Raw genomic sequence first — 19,513 nt, 5'->3', positions numbered from 1 at the left:
TTTTTTTTTTTTTCCCAGAAAATATCTATGTGTCTATCTCATTTAAAATAAAATAAAAAAAATCATCTGCAACAATTTATTTTCCAATAGAAAAATATTCTTTGGGATTTTTTTTTTCTTTCTAGCCTTCATTAGTGACAAATACTGTTCAAGCAATTAAAAGCTAATAATCTGGCAAGTCTTTCATCTTAAGTTATGAAGCAGTGTGTGCATCAAAAAGCACTCTTTAGATGGACTTGTGCTCAGATGTGCAGCAGGTGTCATCTGGAGGGTTCAGGTGATAGTGTAGACATCCTCCCAAAGGTTTTTGTCTCTAAAAAGAAGCAGTTCACTTGTTAAAAATTCAGATTATATGCTAGAGTGTTGCATAAGGAGGTGCTAAGGATACAGAATTAGAAATTATCTTTAAAAACAGGAAGACAAAGGATGCGTTGTTATCTCATTTTGAATGGAGTTATTCTTTGTTCATAAACCATGTGGAAGTTTGATGTGGTAAGTCTCCAAGAGCTGAATGCGTTTGTATTAGCATAAATATCCTGTAAAGACCTTTTTCTGTGCTCCCACTAGTGGCAGTGCTTTGCTGAAACATGGGGCTACTTGGATAGACAATAATTAATCAAAGTCCCCTTGGAGAGAGGCAGGTGGCCCTAAATAAAAGTGCTTCCATCACTAAAATTTGGAGAAAGGAATAAGCACAGTTCAACTTCCCATTTTTTCCCTGAGGAGGTAAACCCTGGAAATACRTATTTCCAGTTAACATGTATACTGTGATAGAAAAGGTGAATGTCCTGCCTTTTCTATAGATGCAGATGTTTTACTAAAGACCACAAAGGACGTTCTACTAATGATCACATTCTTCCCTTGCTATTATGAGGTCTTCCCAACCCCAGAAGGAGTCAATAAAATTTGTCCTGAATCTCCAGTTCTGTAGTTATATAACTTTTCTACTAAAGATAAAATAAAAATGAAGTCTTAAAAAGGAAGATGTCATTTACTTTATTATCTGTGTACAGTGTGCAACACAACAGTTTTGGAAAGTCCTACCATAAATGTCCGTGCTTCTGAGCACTAAATGTTCCTTTCAGAGATGCCTATTTACATTAATGCTATTTCAATCTGTTCTTATGTTTTTATAGATCAGGATTCCTTTGAAAAAGACTGACTGATTAGTTTCCAAGTGGAAGAGAAAGCAAAGTTTGGTCTTCAACTTTTTTTTTTTAAACTCTGGTTTGACTTTAGGAGCAAGAATAGTAGTACTGGATTCTTGTCCATCACAAATCATTCTCTTTTCACTTCAGCTTATGCCYAACATGACAGAATGTGTTTTATCATTTGAAAGGAATAAAATTAGTCTCTACTACAACTGTATGTCAAGTAAACCATCAAAAACAATCAATAAACTCTTCAACTCTGCTTGTTTCCATCAAATGAAGCAAAGCTTTTACTAGTTAGCTGTATAATCAGATACAGAAAATTGTTTTTTAAAAGAACTTTATTTATTTATTTTTCTCTCTCAAATTTTCCTGGTCATGCATAGGATCCTTTATTACCATTTAATTATACAGCACAGTAAAGGTAGCTGCAAATCAGTGACTGAAGAAAGGGGGAAGTATTTTGAACTATAGTCCATGTTTTTCTTCAGTTTTCCCACAAACAAACCTCTGCAGGTTCTCTTAGGATTTGTAAAGTATATTCAAGAAGTTGACTGAGATTTTGATACCAAACTACATGAGGCTTATTTCTAAAAATCCTATTTTCTGATTACATACATTATGAGAACAGTTTTATATATTCCCTAGCATCATGATGTATTATTTTCCATGGATCATAGATCCCTAAATATTCCTGTGCTTCTAGTTTATGTTGTTAAATTGCCAGATTCTGGTTGTAGTATAGAAATGATGCCTCTTGCAAAAAATCCTAGATGAATCAGCCATTTTATCTTAATGGCAATCCTGACAAGTAAACTATTCAGCAGCTCGTTCTGTTGCTGTTATTGTTACATTCTACTATGCTAGCAGGACACCCTTACTTGAGTTCATATCTTGTATTGTATTCAACAAAGCACCATACATTTATTCTTCATGTAACTATAGCATTGTACTCTCAAGGTATTTCYTTTACAGGAAACTTCATGACTTTGGAATAAACAAGCCTTCCAAGACAGAGGAAAATATAGTTGAGTTGCTGTTTGTTGGCTGGTTTTAATTTATGCCATGCTACTTTAATCAYAGAAGCATTGTATGTGTATATATGTAATTGCATATTACTGCCTGCAGGAGAGAATGTGATTTTGATGTTTAAATGGACTCTCTTGAGATACTCTAAAGTATTTAAAACATCTGTATGGGATTGGCAGGTAAACCACAGGAGATCCATGATCTTCTGGAACAGCAGCAGGAATCCAGGTAGGATATCCATGTACTAAAATTGCTCTAGGCATCCTTRTTTAAGCACCTGAATCACTCCCAGAGCCATTTTCTGTGACTTAAATATTAAGCACATGCTTACTTCAYATGTTGTCTAAATTTCAAACAAATCCAGAACAACTGAAATCAAAGTACAATGTAAAATATATTTATGCTATATATTTTTTATGAGACCAAATCAGAAGCAGAAAAAATAATTTCATTCTCATATTTCATTCATACAGGCATCCCAGGCATCTCCAGGTGAGGAGCAACTTCTTTACTGTTAGGGTGACAGAGCAGTGGAACRGGCTGCCCAGGGRGGYTGTGGAGTCTCCTACTCTGGAGGTCTTCMAAACCCGCCTGGRTGCCACCCTGTGCCACATGCTSTAGGTGTGCCTGCTTGAGCAGGAAGGTTGGACTAGATGATCTSTAGAGGTCCCTTCCAACCTTAAATATTCTGTGAATCTGTGAATCTGTGAATCCCGCCTGTATGCTCTGTGCAGAAAAAGCCCAGTTCTGCGTGTCCTCAGAGCACAGTGGGAAAAGACAACACAAAAGTGCCTGACCCTGAACCCACCAAAAACCATGATGATCGAAGCTCCCTCTCATATCAGAGTTTTATAGAGATCCTTCCTACTTAAGATGGGGAAATAGCACTTGAGATCTTTGCTGTATGAAACATAATACACACAGTCTTGTAAAGTTTTTCACATTGCGTTTCCTTCAAAGTACCTGCTCATAAAGCACTGATGTTAATAAATACTAATGATGAATAATTACTACTGTGATCATCAAGATTATGCTGACTTTAAACCATAGATGAAACAAAAGTTCCCAGTRACTTTCTTATATGTCTTTTTGGCGCAATGAGGACCAAAGCACCTTCTCAATCTTTCTGAAAGATATTAACCTGTCCTGGTAGCCATCCACRTATTCAGTACACATACTCTGCAGCTGACAAGATTGTCAGGAAAATTGCATATGAAACAAAAAAATGTGTCCTGAAAAAAAAAAATGTGCAGACTTCTCAGATTTCAGAATGACTATCAAAAATTCTGGTTAATTATTTATTTCTAAGAGAAAGTGTATTCAATTAAACTGCATATATCAGTCTCCATTGTGTACTTTGTCACATTATTTTCCAGAGAGGTGTTGATATAGCAAGGGCAAAAAGTACCCTCCAGAATGAGAAGTGTAAGTGTAGCAATGTGAAATAAATCCTGTTAATTTTCTCATTTATATTTAGTTATTTGGTTAGAAACATGAAGAAGTTAACTTCTCCATTTCAGTGAGGAATTTCCTGAGCTGTGGAAATGGAAAAGGTGTTTGTTTCTACTTACCACGGGATTAGTGGCAGATTGGGCAAAGTCGCAATGGGAAATACTGATGCTTTAAAGAAAGGATTGTGGTGTTTTTCTTTAAGAAGAATGTCCCTCCCCACTCCCCTTCCCCTGGCCAAATAAAGAGGTTTAACAGAATGTATTTTTACTCATGAGCTTTGTTTTCTCTGTGATATTTGAGGAGGTGGGATGGGAAAGGATGTATGTGACAAACATTTGATTAATGGGAAAATCATAGATTCACAGAATCATAGAATGCTCAGAGGTCATCTAGTCCAACCTTCCTGCTCACRCAGGGTCACCTAGAGCACGTGGCACAGGGCTGCGTCCAAGCGGGTTTTAAAGATCTCCAMAGAAGGAGACTCCACAACCTCCCTGGGCAGCTTGTTCCAGGGCTCTGTCACCCTCACTGTCAAGAGGTGTTTTCTCAAGTTCCTGTGGAACTTTTGGTGCCTCAGCTTGTGGCYGTTTCCTCTAGTCCTATCGCTGGCCACCACTGAAAAGAGGCCGGCCCCTCCTCCTCACTGCCTCCCTTGAGGTATTTATAGACACTGATCAGGTCCCCCCTCAGCCTCCTCTTCTCCAGGCTGAACAGACCCAGCTCTCTCAGCCTTTCCTCATATGGTAGATGTTCCAGGCCCCTGATCATCCTGGTAGCCCTGCGCTGGACTCTCTCCAGCAGCTCCACATCACTCTTGTACTGGAGAGCCCAGAACTGGACACAGGACTCCAGATGTGGCCTTACCAGGGCTGAGTAGAGGGGCACGATCACCTCCCTCGACCTGCTGGAGACGCTCTTCTTAATGCACCCCAGGATCCGTTGGCCTTCTTGGCCACCAGGGCACACTGCTGCCTCATGGTCATCTTGACGCCGAGATCCCTCTCTGCAGGGCTGCTCTCCAGCAGGTCCACCCCAAATCTATACTGGTGTCTGGGGTTCTTACTCCCCAAGTGCAGGACCCTGCACTTGCCCTTCTTGAACCTCATGAGATTTCTCGCCACCCAGTCATCCAGTCTGTCCAGGTCCCTCTGGATGGCAGCACAGCCCTCAGGGCTATCAGCTACTCCACCCAGTTTGGTATCGTGGGCGGCAAACTTGCTGAGGGAGCACTCCAGCCCTTCATCCAGGTCATTAAGGAATAAGTTGAACAGGACCGGACCGAGGACCGACCCCTGGGGGATACCGCTAACTACAGGCCTCCAACTGGACTCTGCGCCACTGACTACCACTCTCTGCACCCTGCCACTGAGCCAATTCCTAATCCACCTCCCCGTCCACTCATCTATCCCAMACCTTTGGAGCTTGTCCAGGAGGATGCTGTGAGGGACGGTGTCAAAAGCCTTACTGAAGTCCAGATAGATGACATCCACTGCTCTGCCCTCATCTATCCAGCTAGATATTCCTTCGTAGAAGGTGATCAGGTTAGTCAAGCATGATTTCCCCTTGGTGAATCCATGCTGGCTTCTCCTGAGCACCTTCTTATCCTCCACGTGTCTGGAGACAGCAGCCAGGATGAGCTGCTCCATCACTTTCCCGGGGATGGAGGTGAGGCTCACTGGGTTGCCCGGGTCCTCCTTCTTGGCCTTTTTGAAGACTGGAGTGATGTTGGCTTTCTTCCAGTCCTCCGGCACCTCCCCCGTTCTCCAGGACCTTCCGAAGATGATAGCGAGCAGCTTGGCTATGACATCCGCGAAATCTTATTGTTTGTATAAGAAAGGTGGGAATGGCAAAAAAAATGAGTGGCTATTTCATCAAAACCTACTTAAACATGCTAAAAAAAAATTGAAACTCTCCTTGCTCTGAAAAACAAGAAAAATACTGCGTTTTTTGCCTGCCTTTAAACAGAAGAGGAAAATTATATTTCCTCCTCCCCACCTACAGTTCTCTATAGTCATTTTTGATCATGATATATACTTGATTGTGTGATGTTCAGAAAGGCAGACATAGACCTGATGGATGAGCTCTAGTACAGCCACCGAGTGTAACCACAACTAGGGACCAGGCAACAGCTGTGCCCAGCTTGGGCAACAACTGAATAAACTGYAATTACTTAATGAGCCAAACCTCCTAAAGTCCTTGCATGCCTTGTCATATCACTGGTGGGGAGACATGAAAACCTCTGAAGTCCTCCAGGAAGGCACAGGGCCTCTGATTTGGATTTCTACATTTCAGCACATCAGATGTCTTTCAAAAGCCCTTCCTTCCCTTCACTGCTGCTGTAGGGAACACAGCTATTTGGGGTGATCTTATGGATGTAAAATGCAAGTGCTGGTTAAGTGTGTAAAACAGGTGGACCCCCACTCACCCTAGAACACCCCAGTCAGAGAGTCAATGCAAAACCTGTGCATGTTACAAAGATTAGATCATCTAAGGAGCACACTTATTTGATCCTTACGTGTTCCCAAATCTGAAATCCAAGGTGAAAGGRATTACTGGTGCTGCCAGCCTCTTGGAAGCTGGGGACGAGCTGTGCAATCCATTTAGAGCTGTCCTCATTGCAGAGAAGCTGCTGCTCAACCTTATACATTCCCCAAAGCCCAATCCGTTCATGTGCTTGTTGCAGGAGGGCTTGGAAGTGGGGCATTGAAATAACCTGCCTCATCAGTGCAGCATGGACTGTTTCTCCTGAAAGCCTGTCATCATTCCTGTATGTGAGAGGTCTTAAAATAATCTGCACTTTTCGTCCATTTTCCTGTTCCAATTCTTCCCAAAGTTAGTTCACTTAAATTTAATGGCCCCGTGATTTATCGTTAGTCTCTGATGGCTTGTTTAGCATATGCATAAACATTAGATTGAGCTAATAAAGCTACATTTTCTTTCAGCTTGTTCTCTCTCCCTTCTCCAAAATGCCCCTTTTAATTCTCCTGAAAATTCATTTTGTTAATTCAAATTTTCTGATCTTTCTATATGTGAATTTTCCAAATGAATCTTTCTCTGAGTTTTTATAGTAGCTCCCCTCCTGGGGAAATGGCACCTTAATTTTGGTGACTGCATTGACCTCCTGATCGGACATCTGAATCAAAAACGCTAAACAATTTCTAAAGCAACACCATCCTGCAGCCATCACAGTACAGTGCTCTGGAGTGCCATAACTCCTAGAATAAGATGGAAGGCCCAGTTTTTAAGTCCTGGTACCTCTTCTTCTGTACTTAGGTATATTTGTCCCACTGAAGGCAACTGTAAATGGCCTGATGTTGGAAAGTTACAAGAAACTTCTCTGATGATAGAATGAATGACAGAAATGTTTCATCTTTCGTTTAGGCACCTAAGTGAGCAAGAGTCTGATTTTCACAGAATGTGAATGGGAAGTTGGCATTTTGAAAAACTGCCCTTTGGGTTAAATAATTGGGACCACAGGCTAGAGTTAAAAGACCAGAGTRAATTTTGAAGTAGTACCTCAAGTCTGTAGTGGTTTAGAGGAAAACATGAGACCCAGATTCTCTGCTAATCAGAATCGTCTGTGGTAATTATTAAAATTAAAGTGAAAACAAATCACTATTGTCCTGACTTATCTAATCATGTGTTTGCTCCTTCCTGAAATAGGCATCTGTAAAGTGATCCTCGTGGCAGGGGAGTGGGAAGAATCCTTGCAGGGCTTGTCCACAGGCACATATGCATATTGCATAGGTAATGCAATGCATATTGCTTTATCACACTGGGACATGCATTGTGTGCTTCAGAAAAAAAAAAAAAAAAGATTTCTCTCTTTTTTTTTTTTAATATTATTACATCAGGAAATAGTTCTGTGTACAGGATCCTGTCACACAAACTYGGTCATTAGATATTTTGCCAACCATCTTAACGCATAAATATTTCATTMTATGCAGTCAAGTCCTTTGACAATGAAATCAGTCCCCAGTAAGTTTAACAGAGCACCACTAATGGGCTAATATTTTCCACCTATGCCAGAAAATTAATGAGAGCCTTCAAAAGTCTTTATTAGCAGATTTTCCTATAATGTATTTTTTCTGTGACAAAATAACTAGGACATCTTCCACTGTCCTGATTTTTCGTGAAGGAGTTGCATGTAAAGAATATAACCTTTTAACATGGGTTTCCAGAAAGATATTATTTTGTCATTAGTGCTGCAAGACAGCTTTTCACCATCAGTCATTGATGGCAAAAAAACAAAATCTGATTACAAGGAGGGTTGTATGCAATACCTGGTGAATGTCTCTGCTCTATGAGTTAAGAGGACCTGCAGACTACTTGCCTTTATTCGTATTTATGGCACTATTGTCAGAAGTGCTTGGAAAGATGTACAGTAATCTGAAAAGGTGGCACAGTAAAATGAATCATGCTTAAATTTCTCTAAGAAACAATGAAAGCAAGAAACATTTTAACATGGTTATGATTGTCAGAAAATGTATGAAAATTTGTCCTCAGCATGTAATCTACCTGAAAAGGCTTTATTTGCTTACTATTGCCTGAACATGTGCTTGAAATTGAAAACAATGAGAAAAATCAAGGAGATGATTTTATACATGCATGATTTTATAACTGTATCCCACCGCTGACCCTTAAGAACCCTTTTCCTGATAGATAAATAAGTCCAGGGACATCATGTAAGGCCGGATCAAGTTATAGGAAGGGAGATGACACRAAGTGACAGGCCATTTATATAGACAGGGTCCATAGCTAACACATTGCTGAATCCTTCTCCTCATTTCGAGGGAGATTCTGTGTGTGTGGAGTGGAAAGACTAATCTTTCCAAATGTTTTCCCAKTCCAGTAGATTTCTCCAGGGTAAGCACTGTGTGAATTCTGTATGCCCCACCTCCTCATCTCAGGAAAAGGAGGCAGCATGCAGGTGCACTGGGAACTACCTAAGTATAAGCTGGGATGTTTATCATAAGATAAATGATAAATGGTGAAACAAYGATAAGTTTATTTTCTGTAGTTATCATTCAACTTCATTTCTAATTCAGTTCATTACAAATATCACAGGAATGGACCATTTTTAGTGGCAAGGTCTCCATGCTGCCAATTTTCATCTCGGTATGGACACTGGATCAAAATGTCTTACATCCCTATACACATTCGTATACGCAGTTGGTGAAGTCTAGATATATGTCTATGGAGAGGACAGATGCTAAAAATACGAATTTCAGAAAATTGCAGGAGAGAAGACAAAAAGAAAAAGACTCCTAACTACTCATTGTCCTACCTTCACAAAATATGATGACAAACATGGGAAGAGATTGGCCTAGAAAATGCAACACTTCACAGAGATATCACTCTACAATAAAAGCCAGAGACATCCAAACAGAGACATCCGAGCAGATTACATTGTAATGAAGGTGCCAGGGATGCTAAAGAAGGCATCTGGATGCCACTGCAACACAGTGTTTTTGCATCACTGTGATACTGTGGGTATGACCCCAGATGCTGAAGCTGGCAGGACCATGGTCTGAATAAGACTTTCAGGCAAGCTTAACTCCACTCCCAATGGAGTCAAAGCAGTGTATGGCTGCATGGGCTGTATACAGATGATCTTGATTTTATGGCATCATATACCATTAATGCCCATTTTTTTAGTCATTGCTCCCTTTGGAACAGAATCTATACATCTGATTGCACTGCCTACAGTTGGCAGAGTGACTTGTCTCAGAAAGGGAACCACCATATGGGAAGTCAAAGGAAAAATCAAAGATAGAACTTTKCTTAAGCTCTGACAGTGTAAGCCTACACAGCACAGAGATCCTAATGGAATTATATATTTTTTAAATGATTAGGAAAATTAATTTTCAGAAGAGAGGGGACATGGAGTTGCTACTCTGCACTCCTCCCTGCTTATCTCCTCTTTCATCTTAAGCTCTTTGGACATTTGCCTAGAAGATGAGCTTTGATCTCTGTCTCTGCCTGGTGGCATCCATCTCCCCTCTCAGGGCAGCATCCACAAACACATCCTCAGCACTTCCCTTTGCATATCTGAGCCCAGCGGTAAGAATGTGCCTTAGCCTTTAGCCCCATTCCTCCACAAAATCAAAGAAAAGCCTTGAGGACTCCACTACAGCTTCCACTATTTTTGTATTCCCCTCTCCATTCACCTGCCTGCTGGAGTGGAGAGGGAATCTGGCRGTCAGGGATTCCTTAGGAATCTTGACACATGTGAGCAGTTGCATCACATCTTAAAAAAAATATATGTTTTACAAAAATTATTTTGATCCTATCCTTCCCTACCCCAAAGATTTTCACTTWGAAATGCTTCTGTTAGCCTTTATTGGATTTGTTCAGAAGAATTCCAAAGAACAATTGCAAAATCTAAATATTTTAATCAAGTCTTGCTCTACAGTTATCAAATCAAAAATAAGGTTTTAAGAATAATCACTGAGCATGACAGTTTTTATCCTTGTGCTTCTCAGGACTTCCTTTTTCCTCACATTTAAATTAGCTGAAATAGTCCAGAGTAATTAAAAAAAGAACTGCTATATGTAGAATGTGAGTAGATCTCTCAAATGCACTGAAGAAAAATATTTGACTTTAAAGAAAGTCATGCTTTAAGAAGACAAAACTTAAATAAATTTTGTTTCTCCCAATAGTACTTATTTCTGCCAAGAGAATATTCTGTGATATGTCTGAGCTGTCAACTTGAAATATAATTGTCATATAATTCCTTCCCTTTTTCTGATGCCTTGGTGCCAAGCACACAGTTAAAGTCCTGTGCAATCAGCCTACTTTTTTATATTTTCTAAGATACTGGAAAGCATTGCTCTGCTTGTATTTTGGTTTATCAGCCAGGAGCCATAGGAAAARAAATGACCCTTTGGAGTCTGTGCATGGAGACCTTCATGAAGGGAAGTAGCCAAACCCTTCACCTACACTGTGCTGCGTTGAGGGCAATTTCAGCCTGTGTCTTCTATAATCAGGGAAACAGAAGGCTTTAACTGAACAGAAGACAGTCCCTTATATCCTGGGGATGGAATATGGTTAGATTTGAAGGCATAGCTTGTGACTTTTCTTCTCCTAATGGTTCAGTATGCTGATGGTTTTATTTCCACCTCCCCCTCTACCTGCTTATGTGACTGTTATGTTCAGTCACGGATGACTGGGAGGCTGCAGATTTCCGTGCTGACTCATGGAAAACAGATTTCCACCTCAGGAGAGAGATATGTGCAGATATTAACACTTTGATGTGAGAAAGCACAGAAGCACATCCCCTATACAAACATCTGCTTTGAGAGGAAGCTTCATAGCCATCATGCCAGTCCCCCAAGGTTTTGTGCCTCCTCTGCTCTGCAGAGAATTGCTCTTTCTATAAAGCAGAGGATGATATAAAGCAAGTCCTCTAAAATGTAAGTGAATCCATCTAGAAGTACAGTTGAAAAAAATATAAAAATAAAAAAAAAAAAAGAAACCTCTCCTCTCACTGCTCCATAAGGATGCTCACTGGAGGCAGCTGTGAGAGAAAATAGCTAATCTGAGAGTTTCTGTGGCACTTTTGAATAGGAAAGAGTGTTTAGACCAAGAGTCAAAGTGCAAGTTTCTCCTCCATTTTCAAATGATGCAATGTCTTACCTTTCCCTTCTACTTGCCTTCCGTCCCTTAGACATTTTGCCCTCGTAATTGCTCCTCGCCACCTTCACGGTGCTCACAGTGCATGGCTGAGCTGTGTGCAAGAGCAACATGGCACCAGCTGTCATGTTGTCATGAGGGCAGGGCTCTGTGGTGGCAGCAGAGGACAGCTCAGCGAGGATGTTTGTGGAATGTAGTACCATTAGCCTGAGATGTGGGGAGGTGCAACACTTCTGATCTTTATTTTTAGTTCAATTCTCTGAATAGTAAAGGGATGTACCTCCCCTTCTTGGCTCTTTGGTTGTCCTCTTCACTGCAACCACTTAAGCATATCAGTATTTCTGGAAGTCTTGTGAGAAGAAGCAATGTTAATATCCCCTACATAACRGTAGAAACTGAGGTAGATGGTGGCAGAGTAACATAGAAATTCTTTAACTGTTCTTGGAATGGGTCTTTAGTCCCTAAGGGGTCATTCCATCACTTTAACCACAACACCATCCTGTGAGTCAAAATATATACCTAGAATGAGCCAGGTTTGCAGCATTGCCATGAGTAGAGCAGATATCTCCAGGACAAAAGTCATGTCACTAGCCTCAATGATCTGTTAATTTTTAAAAACATGACCAGGAAGTGATGCCTTTTTTTCTGAATCAGACTAATGGTACACCTAAATTTAAGGACAACTATGAATTTATGTTTCTTACTAACAGGGTGCTTCGGAACTATTAAAAGCCATTTAGAGTCACCATTCCCCCAAAGTGGGTATTCTTTTGGGTTAAGATTCATCATATTATTAGATATTTTGTTTTGTGACGTACAGATTATTTGTGCAGAATACGCACGTATTCTTATAGGAGCACCTGTAAGTCAAACTGAACAGAGGCAGAAAACAGTGAGGCTAGATGTCCTCTCCTAAAGAAATCTTCAGCATCCCAGACAAATGAAAAACAATATAGCAGAAGATGAACCAAAATGCCTGAAACAAGTGAGAAGTGGTTTTTGAGTGCCTGCTTCCTGCTGCTGATGRTGTTCAATCAAGGGCAAACAGGACATTACTGGAGCTGGAGTGGAAGTCCTTCCATCTTAAAAGAAAAATATATCTATGGATCATTCCTTCTACTCCAAGGTACAGCACATTTCTCTCACTAAAGCAAAAGGCTCTGTACAACACAGCATAGCACCAATTTGGCAGTCGGGCACCTCTCGCTATATCCATTTATCCACCTGTGCCCTGTGCATTTCTCCACGTGCATCAGGCTGTGGGATCTCAGCYTGCAATTGTAAGAAATTGCAAATAAAGCAGTGCAGACGGTCTGGTTTCACAGGAATATCATTTAATCAAGCATTGCATAGGAAATACATAGTTTCTTAGGTGATATGGTAACTTATGCTGAAACTGGGAAATATTATAAGGGATGAATTTGACAATATACTACTACACTGGAGATTACAAAACACTTGATGAACAGTACTGTCCAGTGTGCTTATACAGCATACCTCAGCAACATGTTGGTAAACATGAATCAAACCCTGCATGCTTGATTAGCACCTTAGCAACACGGCTGAATGTTGCTTTATAAAAGAGGACTTTATAAATGTGACTGATAAGACATGTTATTGTAATCTTCACTTTCTGTGAGTAAGGGCTGTATCTCTGCAGAAGTTTCTCTTCTTTTCTTCCTGCAGGCAAGAGCAAGCCCTGTGAGCAGAGCAGCAATTATGCCACCGATCACAGCTGCTCCAGCTAACCAGCCCCAGATCTGACGAGCTTGTTCAAGATACGGCATTAAAAGTTCCTGGAAAGAACCAAGTTCTGGGGAAAAAAAAAAAAAAAAAAAAGGAGAAAAAGAATTATCCTTTTATATTATGTAATTTACTGGTAGAGACTGGCAGTTACGTAACGGCTAATACTACAAAACTTGATGTGAAAAAAGACATTATATTTGGTAAAAAAAATGACCAAAGTTCACAGATAGTTTTGAGCAAATCTTCTTGGTCCTCAGAGTTTCTCTTTCCCCATTTTTTCTATTAAAAACAGGACCAGATTTTACAGTGTTTTAGGTTTTATCAAAACTGTAAGAACGTAACACAAGAACAGACTGTGCAGTATGGCCAAGGTTCCCACTAGCTCAGCATCCTTCCAGCAGCAGCAACCAAAGCAGAGCACTAGAGCAGAGTTTAAGAGCGGGTCAAGCATATTTAGACCWTTTCATGAATTATTCTCCCAGATTCCACCAACATGCAGCTCAAGTATTTCCCTCAGCAGAGGTGGTGTCCTTGTGTGTAATAGTCACTAGTGGATTTTTTTATTCTTATTATTTTCATAAGCTTGTCCAACTGCTCTGCACTTCTGTCACAACCTCTTGGATCAAGGAGTTCCTTATCCTAACTATATACTGTTAAGAGCCACCTTCTTTGGCTTGGTTTAAACTTGCCACCTGCTTGTTTCGTTTGATGTCTCGGGCTGGGAGAGACAGTAGGCAACTTCTCATATATGTTCTCACTTCTCTGTGTCACCTCTTCACAGCACATCCCAGAGCCTGCTGGCTTGTATGTGAGAAATGGAAGTATGAATTCATTTAGAACAAGTTGGATTTGGAATACATAACTCTTAGTTACTATCTGCAGCTAGCTAGTAGAATAAAAAAAAAGGACACCTGTGGAAAAAATCTAAATTACTTCTGAATAGTGTTTGTGTAGCTGGACTGCTGTAAATRCACTCATTTGTGCATTAGTGTGGAGCTTTCTCAAAACGTCTCCCTGCCCATCTCCTAGTGGTGGTGCCAATAAAAGTGACCCCATGCARTTCCTTGAAGTATAGTGCTTCTGAACATGTGCTCTTGAATGCATTGTTCTCTGAAAAGATGCTATTGGTTTGAGCACTCTTAAAACTGCACAGTCTTAGCACTTGACATCTAAATTACTCTTTGAGATACAATACCAGTTTAACTTGAATGTAGTTTGCTTTGCCTCTACAATTCTGCTTTACTTTTGGGAAGTATGGTTACTATTTTTTGACTTTTTATTTTCCAGTTTCATATTCTGAGGTTGGACTTGCTACAGTCTACACAGTTAGCCTTCTGCTTCTGACCTCAGTGGACACATAACACTAAGAATTACTAAAAAAAATAGATTCTTAATACTTTAAAATGTATACAGAAGCCTCTGTATACAAGGCTATACATCATTTCTCATCTGCTGGATGAGGACATCACCAGCCAGTCAGATCCYTTGTATTGTGAATATAAATCAATATTTCTGAGGACTCAGCTGCTGCAGTGGTAGGCTGCAGACCAAAGGAAAAGTGTAAGAAGATATATCTTCAGGATAGTCTTTTAAGAGTGTGCAATAAATCATACATTTGGCTACACACAGCTTAACTGAGAAAGAAAGAAACCAAAATTAAGAAGAATTGGATATCTGATTCTTAATGAATTCTGTCTATGCTGTGCAATGTATGAAGTGGAAGTCTATGGAAAAAAAGAACATGTAATTAAAGATAATGCATATATTTAAGCCTAGAGGGTGAATTATGATTGTATGGACAAATTTAATGTTGGAATTCTTAATTTTCCATGCCAGATATTGCAACCTCAATATTTTTTAATCTAACACTTCTATGATTATATTATAAACAAGATGGAAATAAAAACAAAATGGAGGATGAATATGATAACAGAAACCTGATGCATGAGAGAAACTCAATACTGTCTTAAATATGTTCAAAAAAGAGCATTACCACAAAGTTTTCCTCCTTGCAGAACTTTGTCTGGGATATGAGGGATTTCTAACTGACTCTTTAAATCCATACTTTATCCTTCAACCGCCTCTCTCCTCCATCAATATTAATTGGAGTTCTGACTATCTTCTCCTTGGTAAAATATAACATGACTTTGAGACACATAGAAGTCATATTTCATGACAGGGAGATTCATGAAGAATCCCTTCTTCAGAAGGGATTAATCTAATCCATTATATATATATATATGTATACACACACACACACACACACACACATATATATATCCCTGGTATTCAGATATTCCGTCAAAGATATTGCTCTCTTGCTTTCTGTACAGTTGCTGTAATTAGCTCTAAGTCAACAGCCACCTCCCATCATCGATTGCTTGTTTTCTGCTTCTGCTTGCTGTGCAAAAGATGTTTGGCATCTCTATCACAAAGTTACCATGGTAACTCTGGGATGCCAGAGAATGGAGTATCCCAAGGCTTCCTGTAATCTGTAAAGATGTGACCCAAACACAACAGTAAACCTATGGCTGTTGCCAGGTTTTTCTGCCCCACAGAAATCCTGCAAACTGGGATTTCAAGGAGTCCGTTGCTATAACGCTTTAGTCTCTGACAGGGCTAGAGCCAAAAGTGCAGCAATGGTTTTCTGATGACTACCTGGGGAATGTGTTAAGGGAGCATGTAAAGGACAGAGCCACTCTGTGGGAACCATTTTCTGAATTAAATGAAAATGTGGTTTTAGTCAAATGAAGTCACCCACCCCAGAAAATGCCATGATCTCAAGTTATGGAGAACATCAGGCTGTCCTAACACAAAAGCAGTTGTACTTGCAGTGAGGAGAAATTCACACATCCCATGAACTATGCTGAGGTTCCTGTGTATTACAGTTTGGAAAATCTTTCATAGTGTTATGTTCTTACAGCTTAAATCTTTCCATTAACATGAGAGAAAGTCTGGAGAAGATGGTCTGCTATAGTCCTCTATCATTGGACAGCAGGAGATGTTCTGCAGTTAATGAGCTATGTTAACGAGCCGTGTATTGGTGTAAATTCAAACTGTTCCTTTTCAGTCCTGTCTTAAATATAAGGTGGGCAACTCAGGAAGCTATGACTCCTTCCTTTAAAACCCCCTTCATTATGTGGCTATCACTGAAAAATATGAGAATCAGGCACTTTCTGCATTTTATAATAAATTTTATAATCTAATTTCTCTCAGAGATGAGTGAGTTGGTTAGAGTAATCCCTTACTTTTGCACAGTAACATTGCTGTGCATTCCCATCCACTCACTCGCTATGCCGACACATTTGCAGAGTGGATTACAGACAAAAATGGATTACGTTGGTGTATTGAAAGTGGAGAAATCAAATATTCCTGGTATATTTATAGAGCAATACAGTTTGTTGTTGTTGTTGTCATTGCTGCTGGATAATCTGAGTTAACACTTGCACATGACAGCTGCTCTTTCACRGTCTGCTTATATGAATTTCTCAAAAAGGAGGKGAAATCTGGCTATAGGAATTGTGAYATGTGCCACTGCTACATTAGGTACTACTACGGTGTTAATGCCTCATGGAAAGATAGTTTCCTTTTTCTAGGTCTTGATGAAAAAAAGRAGAAAATAAGCAAACAAAAAMAGCAATATTTAAAATCCATTCAAAAAATGAGAAAGAGCCAGCCACACATGTAAGTGTTATCAGATTGTACCCACTAAGAGAGATTTTCTATGGAAAAGTCAGCCTATATGTATGGTTTTATCTGTTCCTATATCCAGAAGGAAAAAAAAATAAAAAGACTAATTCCAGACCCTTAAATGCAAATGCTTGGAATAACTCTTGCAATAGAGTATTGTTTTGACAGCCATTGCTAGGTGGTGCCAGCAGTCTTCCAAATCCTTTCTAAGGATGCTAGCAAACATTCGTCCTCAGCAAGTCACATCAATTTGTTAGTTTTACAGTTCATGGGTTACAAGTCAGGGAGGGCTGGATGGCTGCCTCACTTTCTGCTCAGATCAGCACCCAAGCAATTAGACTCTGACATGTCTTTGATTCCTGAAGGATGGTTTTCTGTGTATAATGTTTGTGACCACTTCTACTTCAGGACTGCCATATGTATGAAAATAAATGAAGCTACAATTTAAAAATTCACGTACATTCCTGAACTGATTTGCTTTTCAATAGAAATAAGGGCTTCAGGCATCAACTATTTCCCTGGAATAGAAAAAACATTTTAATTTAGCATTAAAATACCATTTTCTTGTTGGATCCTGTCCCATTTTTGTTTCTTGTAACCAGCCTCATAATGTTCTGTTTGAAACAATTTCACCTCTACCAAGTTGTGCTCTAGCTGAAAACTGCTGTTATTGCTGCTTTTCTCCAGCCACTTGATTTAAAATCAAGCAAAAATCCTGCTCCTTTCTTTTCCATTCATTCCCATTAGGAAGATCTGCAGAAATTCTACCTATTTCATCCACTCAGATCTTCCCTGATATTATTTTTTCTACCTTTTTAACTTTTTCTGCATGTCTCATAACTCCCGGCTATCATGCACAGACCCACACTTTCTTTTCTGCTTTGAGTACCCTGGGAGGCAGCTTTCCTTCTTCAGCTCCTCTACTAAGAAGTTCCTGTTTACTTTAAGAATCACCTAATATTCCTATACAGAGAAAAGACTATGTTTAGAAACTGAAATATTGAGAAAATCCTTTTCTTCGTCTGAAATTCTAGAGCATTTTCTATTTGTAACCCATTTTTCCCTTTGGATGAAAAATAGCTCTCTTCCCCTCAATCAGATTAACAAGATGTTGAGCAACAGCTAACGATTATCTGGGCCTTCTAAATGAGGTTGAATTTCACTCTTTGTGTTCATCTGTCAAATAATTAAGGATTTACTTTCCTTGCTTCTGTATTAAGAACACGGGCAGAATTTAATGAGAATTTCATTTTCTGAGTACTGCATCCTCGCCCAAGAAGAGTGAAGAAACCAGGAGGTAACAGAGCTAAATTTTAAATGGTAACAAGTTTACTGCTTGCTTTTGCAATATCAGTTCAGTTCTCACTATGTCTGACTCTCAGGATATTTGGAATTTTTAATGGTATGAATACCATTCATGTCATGGTTATATCATATCGTGAGATTTCAGGAAACTAGCGTGTTTCATTAAAATTAGGTAAGTATTTTTCTAGTCGTGATCAAAAATAAAAATATGAATATGTAAACAAATAGGAAAGATAACTATTAATGATATCAAATTATTAATTTTGAGATTATACTTTAAGATTTTGAAATTATTTTCTCTTTGAAAAAATGAGGTTGGTCAAATTGTGTATGGCAAACTAGAAGAAATACTGACTTCTGTCACTTCTGTCTCTGTGTTGTATTATGAAATTGCCTTAACAATTATCCAGATGAGCTAGATATTACTTTCCTTACATACAAAATGATCAGTCACAAAATGGGTTTTCTGGATGGCTCTAAATCATTAGCCAGATTTTATTTAACTGGAGAATTGAATGGACAAGCTGAATGTACACTTTAACAGTTTATCAGGTGTGCAGAAACCACGCGGCCTCATCATTAAGCAAACTCCTTCAGAACAACAGAGTTGCCTTGGGCATTGTTACTGTCTTATAAGTACAAAAAAAAAAAAAAAAAGCAACTAAAATGTTAGTTTTGCTAAAATGTCTCTGCTATTTTTACTGTACAGTTACTGTATATTGAGCTCTCAAMTGCCTTTTAATTGAACAGACATTTTCACAGAAAGTTTTCTACTTCAATCATGAAAAGCAAACATGCCAATAACCTACTCATTTCCTTGACAATGAGGTTTTGCAAAGATGAAATGCATCTCATATCTGGGATAAATTTTGATACCAGTGAGCTCCAGCAATGTGTCTGATCATTCCAATAGTCCAATTTTTTGATGTATTGGGTCAAAGTATCTAAGAAACCTTCTGTTCCAGATGATATTATATCCTTGATAGAATTTAGCTCTTCTCTTAGACAAGAATAATAACTGCCCTACCAAAGTGAAATTATGAAGTCCTCTGCTATGACGACAAGATCTGAGTCTACSTGAGATTCCCCAGCAGCTAAAGCCCTCTATCCATTCTCTGTTTGAGAGCATGTCTGAAACACTCAAGTCAAAATATAACAACATAACTCAAAATTTTCAGTAAACAATGCAAAATCCTTTTCATTCAATCAAAAAGTATTATAAATGGTGCAGACGCATTCTGTACAAATAACCATAGGGCAAGCACAAGGTCAAAGGATCACCTAGTTTTAATTGCTGCATAGACCTTGTGTTGTCCTTTAAGAGAGGTGAATTTCATTCTGGGTATTGAAGAGGTCAAATTTGTAAACCAAAAAGGAGAAGTTTGGATCTACCTGCCGCTCAAACAAAGTCTGAAAAATGCACTGGCTTCCATTTATGTTGTGTGGTATCATCTGAGCTGGACAAACAGCAGACTCAAAATTCAGTCCCTTTTCTTCCTAACTCT

General features: G+C 39.2%; 1 protein-coding gene across 1 annotated transcript in view; it reads right to left on the bottom strand.

Moving 5' to 3' along the window:
• Nucleotides 1-12,856: 12,856 nt before the first annotated feature.
• TYR (tyrosinase) overlaps nucleotides 12,857-19,513 on the bottom strand; it is a 47,641-nt gene continuing 40,984 nt past the window's right edge. Inside the window, exon 5 of the mRNA XM_026044180.1 lies at nucleotides 12,857-13,080. Coding sequence (XP_025899965.1) covers nucleotides 12,857-13,080 — 224 coding nt within the window. The remainder of the gene's footprint in view (nucleotides 13,081-19,513) is intronic.

This window comes from Nothoprocta perdicaria, unplaced genomic scaffold (assembly GCF_003342845.1).
Source record: "Nothoprocta perdicaria isolate Ctin4 unplaced genomic scaffold, notPer1 scaffold_352, whole genome shotgun sequence".
Taxonomy (NCBI): Eukaryota; Metazoa; Chordata; class Aves; order Tinamiformes; family Tinamidae; genus Nothoprocta; species Nothoprocta perdicaria.
Note: the sequence above shows the minus strand (reverse complement) of the source record. Positions and strands in the feature narration are given on the sequence as shown.